The sequence below is a fragment of the Diabrotica virgifera genome, chromosome 8 (genome assembly GCF_917563875.1).
Source record: "Diabrotica virgifera virgifera chromosome 8, PGI_DIABVI_V3a".
Lineage (NCBI taxonomy): Eukaryota > Metazoa > Arthropoda > Insecta > Coleoptera > Chrysomelidae > Diabrotica > Diabrotica virgifera.
The window spans coordinates 684454-699810 of NC_065450.1; the positions used below are offsets into that span (position 1 = coordinate 684454).

Here is a 15357-nt window from a genome sequence, read left to right on the forward strand (position 1 = left end):
TATATTTAGTGACACAGACATTGGCCGAAAAGATAATAAAGAAATTACATGAGGACAATGGGCATATCGGTAGCAGAAAAGTTTGGCTCGTTTTTAGGGAAAATTACATCAGCCGACAGGATTACCGCATTGCAAAGGAAATTACCCAGAAGTGCGATGTATGTCAAAAATATAAGAGTCGGAATTTCAAAAACGAAAATGTTGCCAAAAATATTGAAGCCCGAAACAAACTAGACATTGTAGCAATAGATATGTTAAGCGATCTAATTATGACCACTAAAAGGAACAAACATATTCTGGTAATGGTGGATGTGTTTTCAAAATACGTAAAATTATATAGTTGCCGCACCACAAAGGGGCAGGAAATATTAAGAAAAATCGACAATTTTATAGCCATAGTAGGAACACCAAAAAAGATTCTACTGGACAATGCAACGTATTTCCGAAATGATCGTTTCAAGGGACAACTTCGAGAACGAGGAATAGAGACAAATTTTGTCAGCATCAGGCATCCACAGAGTAATCCTTCGGAACGATTCATACAGGAAGTGACGAAATTTCTTCGCATTGCAACAGATGGCCAACATCGCCACTGGGACAGGAAAATGGCGGAAATAGAAAGGTATCTAAATACAATTCCGAGCACAGTAACAAAAGAGACCCCAGAATACATCATGAAGGGTGTACTGCCGATAAGGCCATGGGAAGACCAAGAGCCAAAAGAATATCAACAGGTGATTGAAACCGTACAGAGAAGATTACGGCGAAGCAACGAAAAATATATCCAAAGACAGGAACAAAATAGAAAAAGAAGACCAGTGACTTTCCAAAAGGGTGAAAAAGTACTCGTGAGGGCATTACGAGTATCAAATCTTCCTGGGGGCATTTGCGCAAAGTTGATGCCTGTTTTCGAAGGCCCGTACATCGTGAATAATGAAAATGGGATAAATAGTTATGAGTTGAGGCACAGGAACTCGGAAAAGATCCGAGGAATTTATAATATTCACGATGTATACAAATATCACGAATAAAAGACAGAATTACATGAAGTAGATAGTAAGTTAGGATATAAGACGTAGATTAAAGTAAGGAAATATACAGGGAGTTGGTTTTGCCTCGAGAAAATTTATTTAAAAATGCAGATAAATTTTATCGAATACAAGGCGGGGATTTGTTATATTTCTATTTGATATGAAAATTAAATTTTGATAATTATAAACAAAATTCACTTTAATATAAAATATTTTTAATTTTCTCAACCTCGGGCATATAAATTTAAAACAACCTGTATACAACAAATTGTTATATTTAATTTTAAGAAGTGATTAGAATAAGCGTACGAAACTCGGAACAATGTGCTTAGATAAACAAAGTGAATGACGCGTACCATTATCGTTCTTCTCGGAAGGTCGATCATTAGCCTATGCTAAATAAAACTCAGTGAAATAGATGATAGTTCATTATCGTTTTTCGCGGAAGGTTTCGATCATTAGCCTATGCTAAATAAGACTCATTTGAAAGAGAGAATAGGTCATTAAAATTTGTAAATAGTTAGAAAGTATTTTAGAATGGGAATTAAATATTTTCTTTTGAAATCCATTAAGCATATTTAGAAAGATTAAAAATTGGTTTTGAGGAATATTACGAATGAGAGTTGGTGGTGGAAGATTGATTTGTGAATCTGGAAGGGATATTTAGAAAGTAGGGGAATGGATGAGAAAGTGAGGGCAGAATGTTTTGAGCTGTCGAGAAGTGAAGTCGAGTAGTAGACGGTAGTGTACGGAGAGTGAGAAAGCCGATGTAGTTCCGTGAGTGTGGAGTATCTATCGTGGAACGAGAAGTAGGCCAGCTCGAGAGTAAAAGAACCTCCTTGAGCCAAGAGTGTCCCGGTAGCTGATAGCAGTTTCGAGAAAGGTAGAACACAGCATCACGACAGACGCAGGAACGAGAGCTATACGAGCTAGTTTTTCAAAGGAGAACATTACTGGAAGCCAGGACGAGGTTTGATCGCAGCCAAGGATAGCAGGAAACGGGTCTTGTGTGAGGACATTTTCAGTTCACCAGGAAAAGGTCAGTCTCATTTGTTTGGACATGAATGTATGGGTTTTTCGTATTAAATTCCACATAAAAAATTGAATAACATAATCAATAATATCAGAAAAGCTTCATCAAACTTAAATAGAGTTGTTCCTAATAACTCCTAATAGTTAAATGTTAATAAAAACTTTCAATTGAAAACCAAAAGGAAATAAGATTCCCATTTGTAAATGTTATGTTTAAGAATAATAAGAAATAGCAAATATTAAGCATTGATTGCCTTTTAAATAAAATAAAAAATATTTTGATTATAATTGTAACCCATATGTGTATTTTTTTTACTCTTTTCTTTTCTATCCCGATTAGGAACCATTAAGAAATATTTAGAAGCCACGAAAGTAAGTAATTAATTTATAATTCGCCTTGAGATTGAAAACATATTGATATGTGATCTGGTTAATTAATTAGATTAGTATTAATGCATTGATTAAATTAAGTGACATATAAGAATATTATCTCATATCAATAATCAAGATCACATCAATACATATAAATGGATAACAATGAAAATTATTAAATTTTTGATTAAAGTAATATAATGTGAACACAAACGCATATCTACAAAATTATATGATCATATATTCATTAAATAATTTAATCGTACACAATTTTGCAAAAAAAAATAATTCTAAAACACTGCTGACCCACATTTTTGGACCCGGTCTCCTGCACCGTGCGCGAGTATCCGATCACAAAAAGTTGGCGCGAGTAAGGAAAGGTTAAATTCCAAATCGAATATTTTAATGTGAAATAAACAAAAAATATAAAGAACTTTTTAGGGGAAACTCATTACAACTTTTTTAAAGTGTTTAAAAAAAGCTTCATTTTTTTTTACAACAAAATCCTTATTTTTAATCCCTTATTTCTTAAAGGGCTGTAGTTGAAAGGGTTTTTATTTTTACAAGGCTATATGTAGTTGAAACGGATACAGTCTATATTTTTTCTAAGAATGTTTTTTTCGATGAAGTACTTACTTTTTGAATTATTTGCGAAAAATTGTCTAAAAACGTATTTTTTTGTTTGAAAAATGAACATATTTACTCGGAAGTAACTCAAAAAGTATTGGCTTAGTGAAAAAATTCTATCGAATCAAAGTTGATTAGAATTAGTCAGTTTATGTAATTCTTAGGGTGAAACTTATCCCCAGGACAAAATCGCACATCGGTACAATATCACTTTTTTTCTTTGACATGTTAGCTATGCGTATGCCAAATTTCATGTGAATCCAAGCGGTTGTTTATGTACTACATAAACCGCATAAACCTAAATATTCGCCGCTACCAGCGACTGGGTAGCGGCTACCAATTCGCGGCTACCAGCGACCGGCGAATTTGTAGGAAAACGCCCCTTTACGTAGTTCACCCTTACTACACGACTAATGTTCGTGCAGCAAGGGTGTGCAGAGACTAACAGACATTTGTGCAGCACGAATATCTCACGAATGGTCTACGCCACGCCACGTTAGACATTAAGGCAGGTTGACATTAATAGTAAATTACGAACGTGACTCACGCTTAAGTAGTTGGCCGGTGCTACACGACTAATGTAAACAGATGTTCGTGCAGTACGATTGTCTCACGAATGGCCTACGCCACTCCACGATAGACATTAAACATGTCAAATATTTATTTCACGCTCTAAGGACAGTCGTAGAGATTTTTTATTTGATTAAGCACGTGCTTTTACCCTGAAAAATGAGCGTATTCAGCAAACTAGAGCTGAGTGCCTAAAACGTTTAAATATTGTCAAAACACTTTCCCACTACCAATGGGGCGCTAGTGAATGTACCCTATTAAAAGTATATAGGTCTCTTATTCGCTCTAAACTTGATTATGGAAGCTTTATTTATATGTCAGCATCCCAATCATCCTTACAAATCCTTAATTCAGTACACAATACTGCTATCCGATTCTGTTTAGGTACGTTCCGTAGCAGTCCAGCTGAGAGCCTCTACCGCAAAGCCAATGAACCCCCTCTTTGGCTCAGGCGCCAATATCTGCGCCTTTCTTATGCTACCTCTACTTCATCTAACCTTTCTAATCCAGTTCACATACTATTGACATTACCTGACTTAATAAGTACTCATCCTCCTACCCCACGCATACATACCATCCCCCTCACACTTCCATCCTTAATACCACACATACAATTATCCCGAACTAACCCTCTCCCGATCCCACAGAATTCACCTTGGAGCAAAACTCTTCCTAAATTTAACGTTTCTCCCACGAAATTCAGTAAGACTGAAGCCAGCCGTGATTTCATCAAGAAATTCTTTTTGGAAATTATTAACTTTAAACAATTCGATTGGGTCCTCTACACTGATGCATCGAAGAGCGAAACGGGGGTTGGTTGTGCCGTTACCATTAAGGAAGCGCTTGTTATATCATGCCAAATTCCTGTCACTTGCAGTGTTCATACAGGTGAACTGTATGCTATCTACCAGGCCATTACACTCTGCACAGTACCCCACCAATATATTGCCATTTGTACAGACTCCCTCGCCTCTGTCTAGTCCATCAATAATTTGTTTACTAATCACCCTCTGGTACAAAAAATTCATGACACATACCGTAACCTTATTATCCACGACATACATATCACGATCATATGGATTCCCTCTCACATCGGGATAACTGGTAACGAAATCGCCGATCGCTTTGCCAAAGAAGCTGCTGTGTCCAATAGCACACCACATAATATACAAATCGCCAGTGACCTAAAAACAAATATAAAGAAGCTATTACTTTATTACTGGCAGAATCATTGGAACTAATCGACAACATTTTTATTCGAAATAGACCAGACGATTGAACAGTTTGATATCTCTGGTTTACCCAGAAATGAGATGGTCGTTGCTAGACGATTACGTATCGGTCATACCAGACTTACACATGGTCACTTAATGGATTCATCACCTCAGCTAACCTGCCACTATTGCCAATCCCCACTACGTATTCAACACATCCTTGTGGACTGCTATCATTATGATAAACGACGTCAAGACCTCAGAATGAAGAACGACATCAAAGACATTTTATGGAACCAGAGTCAAGCTAACACAGCGATCCAGTTCCTGAAGCTTGAAAATTTATTAAATAAAATTTAACTATTGCATAATGTAATTACATATACATGTAATTATTGTATCTATATAAATGAATTCACTGTGTACTGTACCTCGTGCTAATGGCCAAAACTGTCTCAAGCACGCTAAATTAAATAAAAAAAGAAGACGATAGACGAGTATCACAACATTCTGCTAAAAACTAAAAATTATTTTTAAACTTTTTCCTGTTTCAAAAATTATGCGATACTTTTTGTGATTAGTATATTTAGATACGAGTATTTAAAACTAAAGATTGTCTTTTTAAATCATTCGGTTATAGTCTACAAAAAATATAAGTAGAGTCCAACTGTCAATTTTATTTAAAATTTTATCAAATTAGTAAATTTTGGGCTAATTTATTGAAAATAAATTTAGAATTTTAAGTTGGGTACTAACAATTCCGTTAGCGTCAGAATAGACACTACCGACGTCTTCCAAGATATTCATCCCAGCGTGATTAATGAAATTATATAATGGAATTCAATAAGGTTGTTAACTTTCACCTTCAGTGGCAGTAGTCAAAAATATCAGTGACGGATTTAGCCTGTATGTTTCTATAATTTTACTTATAATAAATAAGATATTTTATTGATATACTTTTCAATTTAATCATTGATGAAATCATCATAAGCGTCAACAAAGGAAGAGGATACAGAATGGGAAGCAGAGGAGTAAAAAATACTCTGTTATTTTTAAGGAGAGTAGTCAAGATCAATAAACAAAAAACAAAAATTATGATAGTAGATTATTCAAATTCACTTCTGACAAGAGGAACCTTACACCAGTTTGAAGTGGTTAACGAGTTCAATTATCTAGGATCCTACATCAGTAATACAGGATCTTGTGAAACATAAATACGTAGAATAGGCACGACCAAAAACGCTATGAGTCGATTATCGAAAATCTGGAAAGATCGCTCCTTGTCGAAGAACCCCAAAATAAGATTAGTACGTGCCTTAATTTTTCCCATATTTAATTAAGGATCCGAAACATGGACAATGAAATCGGACGACAGAAAAAGGATTGACGCCTTTGAAATGTGGTGCTGGAGAAGAATGCTTCGGATCTCATGGACGGAACACAGAACAAATCACTCGATCCTCCAAGAGCTTAATATTCAGACTAGACTTTTCTCTATTTGCCTCTCCACCGTCTTAAAATTTTTCGGCCATATTGAAAGAAGAAGTGATGATAATCTTGAGAGACTTATAATTTCGGGAAACGTTGAAGGGCACAGAAGTAGAGGTCGCTCACCTACTCGATGGACGGATCAAGTACAGAAAACCAGTGGAAAAACATTGTCTGAATCCATGAGGGAAGCTCAGGACAGAAGCCGATGGAAAGAGATAGTTGCTAGTATTATAGGGAATCACGGCACTCAGCAATGAGAAAACGACTAAGGAGGAGGAGGCAGGAGATCTAATATTGATAGCCTAAGGTGAAAATAGACTGAAAATATTAGAACACAGATTTAACATAGGAGCAAAATGAAATTATTTACCCTTACTGTCTTGCTTTGGGTACTGTTATTTGAGACCTAAGATTTTACTTTATTTTCTACACGAACAAAGGAGATGTGACTACGGACGGATGGACAGACGGACGTGGATGATTCAACGTTTTTATCAATTTTGAATTATGGGGAATGGGCGAAAACAATAGTACATGTAATGTTGTATTGTTGGACAAAGAGAGGGTCAAGCATTTATCGGAAAAGGAGTTTATTACAACTCAAAAATGAAACTAGAGGAATTTTTAAATTTATCACTAAAGCTACTTCAAAATAAGAATTTATTTTTAGTGTCCATATTTAAAATTTATGCAATATAGGGTTAATAAATAATCGTATAAACTTACCTAGGTGGAGAAGGTATTCTAGCACGGGAATGCGATTGTCTGTAAAATGAAAAATTATTTACTCGTGGTCGAAATTATTTTCACTCATTTCGTCATTACCCGTTAGAGGACAGTCTAACCACACTCCGCTGCAAATATTTTAATATCTGCAGTTATTTTTCGTTTCGTTATGGTGCAATTCAGTCTTCTTGTAAAGCCTCTTTGACAAGGGATAGATTCCGAAACACCAGGTGTCAGGGGATGGCAAGAGACTCGAATTGAATCAAAACGAAACGATTATTTTGTTTTTTGTTATGCCTTACTCGGTTTTAGAGTACAAATGACCACGTTTCATTATAGTCCAGAAAGCCACTGCGCATCCGCTAGGAAAAATATTCTAATTCGGATTTTTTGCACAATCTTACTCAAAAAGGACTCCTTTTAACAAATTTGCATGTTGCCAGGACCAAAAGGTGGTCAAAAATTTTTTAAACGTTTTTTTTTGTTTTTTTCCTAAAATTATTTTTTTTGCATGGAAAAAAGTTTTTTTAGGTTTTTTGGATCATTCCAAACAAAAAAGGTCTTTAGTGACTTTTCTCTAAAAATGATAGTTTTTGACATATAAGAGATTAAAAATTGAAAAATTGCGAAATCGGCCATTTTTAACCCTCAAAAACTATGTGAAAAACTGAAAATTTGAATGTTGCCAAGGTAGGCAGATATTCTTTAAACATCGATTGATGAAATCCCGAAGAGTTTTTTGCAATACAGTATTCAAAACTCCTTTGTTTTTTAATTGCTAATCAAGCGTGCGCGACACTATTTTCCACCGACATTATGGTGCAAATGAAAGGAATAAATTCGTTATATCGTAAACCGGCGACTTTAAGGAAAAATCCCGAAACCGGTCGATTTTTATTTTTAAGTTATGATATTGTGGCATATATGTTATACTAGTGACGTCATCCGTCTGGGCGTGATGACGTAATCGATGATTTTTTTAAATGAGAATAGGGGTCGTGTGGTAGCTCATTTGAAAGGTATTCAATTCTCTATTCAGTAATGTAAACATTTGCATAATTATTTATACAGGGTGTCCTCCTACTTCTTTTTTTGTCAAATAATTTAATTTAATAAAATTTTTTTGGACACCCCGTATAAATAATTATGTAAATGTTTACATTACTAAATAGAGAATTGAAGAACCTTTAAAATGAGCTAGCACACGACCCCTATTCTCATTTAAAAAAATCATCGATTACGTCATCAGGTCCTGATGGATGACGTCACTAGTATACCATATATGCCACAATATCTTAACTTAAAAATAAAAATCGACTTGTTTTGGGATTTTTCCTTAAAGTCGTCGGTTTACGAAATAACGAATTTATTCCTTTCATTTGCACCATACTGTCGGTGGAAAATAGTGTCGCGCACGCTTGATTAGCAATTAAAAAACAAAGGAGTTTTGAATATTGTATTGCAAAAAGCTGTTCGGGATTTCATCTATCGATGTTTAAAGAATATATACCTACCTTGGTATCATTAAAATTTTCATTTTTTCACATAGTTTTTGAGGGTCAAAAATGGCCGATTTCGCAATTTTTCAATTTTTAATCGCTTATATGTCAAAAACTATCATTTTTAGAGAAAAGTCACTAAAGACCTATTCTCTTTGGAATGGTCTAAAAAACCTAAAAAAACTTTTTTCCATGCAAAAAAAATTATTTTAGGAAAAAAAAACGTTTAAAAAATTTTTTACCACCATTTGGTCCTGGCAACATGCAAATTTGTTAAAAGGAGTCCTTTTTGAGTAAGATTGTGCAAAAAATCTGAATTAGAATATTTTTCCTAGCGGATTCGCAGTGGCTTTCTGGACTATTAAAGTAATCTGCGACGCATTATTGGAGTGTTCTCCTACCGGCGCCGCTTTGTACTACTGTATATCGGTTAACAGATTACTGACTCGTGGTCGAAATTATTTTCACTCATTTCGAAAAATTATTTATTTTCCCATAAAAATTATAATAGCACATATAAACAACATACCGGGTGGTGAATCGTTAAACGGGTCATAGGAAACTCAATAGAAAATTCTATATCGTTGATTTCCTGCGTTTGTAATTGTTTTACATCAAAATTCATAAAAAACTATTTTTTGTAAAGGACTGAGTGCTGTATTAAAAACAAATGATAAAGAAGTTCAACCAGTTAAACACATTCAAAAGTGTTCAAAATTTTGCAGAAATACAATATGTACATTTGCCAGAGTATTATAAGTCCAATCGTTAAAGCAGCTTTACATCTAGACTATGCAAGTCTCATGCTATGCAGGTCCGACTTGCATGGCATACACAAGTAGCACCGAACAGGTTTATTAAGTCTTTTAAGGATGCTTTAAAATTGTAGAATGAAACTGAAATTAAAACCAACTGGTTTTTAAGTAAACCTTAAGGTTGCAATTAAACCGTTTTCAGCATAAAAGGGCCCTCACTGAAAGAGGTCAATAAAACCAAAAATAAAAACCTTCTTAAAACTTTGTTAGTAACTGGTTTTAAAGCTGCTGTGAAGATGCTTTAAAAACCATGTTAAAAGACACTTTAAGTGCAGGCAGTTTTATAGTAAACTTAAAAAGGTTTCTTAAATGGAGACTTTTAAAGACAGTTTACCTTATTAAATGATTTTTTAAACCCATACACTCCATATCTGCCAACAAATTTTTAGATTTATGATGATAGGTAGATACGTATTTGTAACCATAAAATAATAAAAATTACTTGGTTATTTCGGACTGTCAAAATAGAAAAACATTTGCGCACCCATCTTTATTGATAATGTTAACAAAAACAGCTCTAAATAACTTACGCCCCCTAAAATTTCTGACTTTTGGCGATTAAAAAATAATAATAATAAAACAATTTAAATCCGAAAAATATTAAATTAAAATAAAAATTATTTTATCGACAATTTTAATGTTTTAATGTTAAAATATATCGAATTTATGTCTTTAAGTCGTTTATTTATAATTTTTATGTAAGCGTTACATTGTAATCTGTCATGGCTTTCAGCATCTCTATTTAACTATTTAACTATTTAGACAGACAATTGTTAAGATCAAATTGTTTTATTTTATACCTTTAAAACCGTTTAGTTTTATTGCTGCTGTCAATAATGCCACTCGGTTTTAATGTAAATCTAACCTTAAAATCGAGGCGTCGTTGTGTTGTGTGTGTTGTATTCTTTGAAAAATAAGCCGTAATGACCAGTTTGTTTATATTTTAATTACTTGCGACTAATTTCTTCCAAACTAGCTGTACTTCCACATTTTACAACACACTACACCACTGTTTCGCTCTAAAACAAATGGCCGACCATTTTGGACATGAAAGAAGAGGGGATAGTTTAGTTTTATTGTTTCGATCAAGAAGCATAGTTTACTCTTTACGATAACCAAATTGATTCAGTTAAGAGAGTTTGGTTTTAATATAGCCTAATAATTGCTTTTAAGAAAGCAATTTTAAAGAAAACTAAAAAGAGTTTTTGAGGCATATGATTTACTGACCTAATAGTTTTGAGATCAAGTAGTTTTAATAATAGGTTTTATTAGTCATACTAGGAGAATCTTTAAAACTCCAATAAAAATAAAAGGTCGGAAACTAGTATCTAATAAAACCAAATAGTCCGGAAGTTTTTCATAAAACTGATTGGTTTTAAAGTGAATTGAGAATAAACCATTTCAAACCTACAATAAGACAAATTATCTATTAAGATTAATTAGTCTTATTTGATACTCTTATTAGATACTTTAAAACTAGTGGCAAATGCTTGACAGTTTTAAAGGTCTGGCAGTATACCTACAAGGTAACTTTAAAACCATTATCTTCTAATTTACCACAATAAAACCTTTATAAACCTTAAATAAAACTAAAATCGATAGCTTAGTTTGAAAACCTCGTATCTCATTTTACATAAAATTTTACATTAGTGACTTTAATCTGAATTTCTGCCTACTTTAACCCAAAATATATATGAAAAATGTATGTGTAATGATCTAAACGTACTCAGAGTCAAAAATTTGTAAAGATAGTTTTTTTTGTTTTAAGTTAGATAATGCAGAAATTCAGTTATGCAGGAGTCTTTCCTGTAAAATTTTCTGTGAAATGAGATACGAGGTTTTGACACTAAGCTATCGAAATGTTTTTATTGTGCTACTTGGGTACCTCTTGACTAGCCTGAACTTTTTACATCAAAGCTATTTTTGTAAAATTTTTGACAATGTCATTGTTGCCAACAAGAGAAATATAGTAAAACATTATAAAATATACATAACATCGGTTTATAGCGTCCTGCCTTTCTGTTCCTATTTTCCAACCGCGTCGATCTGTCCAATCTCCTGGTCGTATAGTCGAGGAAATGAAGCATTGTGGCTCGCAATTTTTTCGTACAGCATGGATTTACTTGAAATTTTCACATGAGGTACGGAATAGTCCAAGGATTATTTTCTATATCATGCCGCTGTCAGCTAAAACCTTGGGGGTGGTTCCCACCCCATCTCGGGGGCGGGAATTTTTTATAACATTTTAACCATGCAAATCAATGTAAAAAGTTATTCTAAGAAAAAAAAAGGTTTTTGCGTTTTCTTCTTAAAACTAATATTTTTCGAGTTATTCGCGTTTCAAAGTAACAGTTTTTCGATAAAAAAAATTAACTTCTTTATAGGGTTTTTTGAGAATACCTCGAAAAATATGCATTTAATCAAAAAACCTGTAGAAATCAAAATTGTATCTTTTAGTAACACAAACCAAATTCTTTTTCTGTAATATCTTTAAGACCAATACAAACCGAGATACGACATGTTAAATGTTAGCTTTTTTCGTCAAATTCATAATTTGAAATATTGAAAGTAAAATAACGGAAACACTTTTTCGAGGAATACTTAAATAATCTTTTTTAAAGTACACAGTTAGACCTTTCAAAAATTAATAATTAAAATTTTCTAAGCCTGAATATTAAGCAACCTATGATCAAAAAATTCGGCACCTGCTTTTGTCTATGACAAAATCAGTGAAATCAACACCCTAACTACCCTGCTAATTAAAAATTGGTCTTCACCTTTCTGTAATTCCTTTTATGTTTGTATTATCAATACAACCAAGAAGATTGACCTATATAAAAGGCCTAATTTTAGAAAAATTGGAGTTTAGAGAAAAATTAATTTTTTGGAATTTCCCATTTTTTATCTTTTAATTCAAAATATCTCCTAAAATACTGGAGGTACGAAAAAAATGATAGATTAGTAAATTATAGCTCTTTCAATAACTAAAATTTACTTGTGCATATATATATTCATGACAGTGAACAGTTAGCGAGATATAGCTGTTTAAAACCTCTATTTACGAGCAAACACCACCTTACTCGCGCCCTTTAAACCCACCCTAACTAAAAACTAAGGGATCTTACGGAATTTAGTTTACACAGTCTTATAGCTCTTAAAAAATGCTACAAAGTTATTTTTGAAAAAGCTTTTTATCGCCAAAAATGAAGGAGAAATGTTTATAAAACAATTTTTTTTTGAAAAATTCGGATAGTGCGTATATGGATAATTTTCAATGTATACAATATAATACCACAGAACCGGTTCGTAAACTGGAAGATGACTAAAAACCTATTTGTATTTATTTGTATTTGTACATACATATTTGAAAATTCGTATTTTTATGTAAATAAATATTTTTGTTTTTTATTCTTTAATTCTACTTTTTTTCTGTATAGACCTATTAAAATATCTACTTATAAAATTGTAATGTTATTAAGGGTGGTTTTTAAGGGTTGAAATATTATGATATTATATCCTAAAGTATAAAACAATCATTATTTAATCAAAACAATTAATCAAATTAAAACAATCAAAACCAAATTTTACCCCTATTAAAGTTTACAATATTTTTATATAATTTTTGAAAATAAGGGGTAGTTTACACCCTTAAAAATAATAAACGCCTCTAGCTTGATATATAATATGAAGTACAGGGTGAGATGATCCTAATCCCAAATTTTTATGTAAATCGATGCAAGACGAAATTATTCTTTTAGGATAAGTAAATTTTTTATGTATATAGCTCCAACAAGGGTGGTTTTAAGGGTTGAAATATTATGATAGTATATATCTTAAAGCATAAAAAAATTATTATGTAACTCATAAGAACCAAATTTTAGCAATATTAAAGTTTAAAATGGTATTTTATAATTTTTTACAATTAGGGGTAGTTTTCACCCTTAAAAAACCAAAAGCGTACAACGGGTTAATATAGAAAATGAACTAGAGGGTGTAATGAGCCTAATCACAAATTTTTGTACAAATCGATGTTGGACGAAAAAATTGCGAGGTTTTGCCATTTTTTCAGCTTCATTTCCTCGACTAGTAGATCTCTCTCAGACATTGCTTTCTAGGTTCTACTTATACAGTTAGTTTCCGGTTTGCACCTTTTCCTTCTTTCCAGGGGTTGCCATTCCATTATCAGCTTTGGGAATCGATGTTCCTTCATTCTTTGAACATGGCCATACCAACAAAATTGTTTTTGTTGGACGTTTATTATGTTTGTTTTCCTATTCATAATATCTCGTACTAGTTTATTCGTTATATGTGAGACTCTCGAGATGCAGGTCGATCTTCGCCAGAAGTCCATTTTCAGTACAAGCAACTTCTTATTCAGTTGCCAGGTTTCACATACATACAGTACCAGGCTTTTAAAGTTGTTATTATACGGCTGTGTTTTCTTTTCTTTTGATGTGGATTTTGACCAAAGTAGTGAGTTCAAAGCTCCTATTATTTCCTTTCCTTTTATAATCCTCTATTCTATTTCGAAGTACGTCCTTCTACTTTATCGGATTCTCGTTCCAGGGTATACATAATCAGAGCTTGGCTCGATATCCATATAATCCTCTAGTTGTAACTTACTTTTCTGTCCTCCTATACACATATATTTAATTTTCTCTACATATATTCGTATAGGCCCTATTTTTTGTATTCTCGAAACAGCCGGTTTGTCAAAAATATTAGATCAAATAAATAATTATCCTGAGCAATCGCCACCTGATCGTCAGCAAAATGCAGTGTGTATAGTGTTGAGTCGTCGGTAAGCTGTATCCCCATTCCAGAACATGATTTCCGCTACTTAATCAAGACCTCATTTATATAGATTTTAAACAGTGTTGGCGATAAGGTGCATCTTTGTCGTAGTCCTTTATTCACCATGAAGCTATCGGATAATCTGTTGTTGATTTTTACGTTTGCATGGATGTTTTTATAGAATTTCGCACTGCTTTTATTAAAGTTATAATAATACGCATTTTTCCAGGACTTGCCATAATTTACAAAGTGGTACGGTTTTACCAAAATATTAACTTACATATTTTACTTGGAAATTTCAGTCCAACATTAATATGGTAGTTTTGCAGTTACTCGAGCGCGTCAGATTATGGCATGAAACCTTGTACCCTGTAAATGTACCCCTATCATATATTGGATCCTAATAAAGATAAGTTCGTTTAGGGGGGTCAGAAAAAAAATCTATCATTAGAAAAACTCGAAATTGCCAGATTAAGATAAGTTAAGTTAAGTGTTAAGTACATGCAGAAGAGTGTATATGTCAAAAATTTGACGGTTTGAGCGGAGTGTAAGGAAATAAGTCACAAACTTTCACGAGAAAAAAGCGAATTTTTCTAGAAATAAACGTCAGATCAAAATACTCAAAAATACGCATTCAATATGTTTTAAAAATCTATCGAATAATACTAAACACGACCCCACACGGTGGGGAGTGGGGGTTACTTTAAAATATTAAATGATAACAGTAACTTTTATTCGAGACATTTTTTCGGCTTATGGATAGATGTCGCTATAATCAGAAAAAACAATTGTTGTAAATGGAAAACTAGATTAAAAAAATGGAAAGTCCCCACTTAACTGGAAAACTTTACTTAACTTTTTTTGATTTTAGGACCGAATCTTCACAACCCAATAGGTTCCCATAACGCTAGAGTAACTGCAAATTTAGCAAACTTTTTTCCCTACTATTATTATTATTATTTCCAATAAATGGCATTTAAATTTACACAATAAAGTTAAGTTTTATTCTAAACTATAAATTTTGTTATATTGGCAACATGAAATTTGACAACTTGCATCAAAATAGCATGAAAAATGGAACATATTTTAATTTTTCGTCTATCACAGGAATGGACCGTGATAGTGTGATGACAAAACGTCAAAAACGTTTCCAAACAAGGCAACAGTTTGACGTTTGGCAATTGAA

General features: G+C 33.0%; 1 protein-coding gene across 15 annotated transcripts in view; it reads right to left on the reverse strand.

Annotated features, from left to right (window-relative positions):
* LOC114337883 (prominin-1) overlaps positions 1 to 15357 on the reverse strand; it is a 940102-nt gene that overhangs the window by 201954 nt on the left and 722791 nt on the right. For 6 of the 15 annotated variants that reach the window (XM_050658571.1, XM_050658567.1, XM_050658566.1 and 3 more), the window contains one exon: positions 7064 to 7102. The exons of the other annotated variants lie outside the window; for them this stretch is intronic. In XM_050658571.1, the coding sequence (XP_050514528.1) occupies positions 7064 to 7102 (39 nt within the window). The remainder of the gene's footprint in view (positions 1 to 7063; positions 7103 to 15357) is intronic. 15 annotated transcript variants of the gene reach the window in all.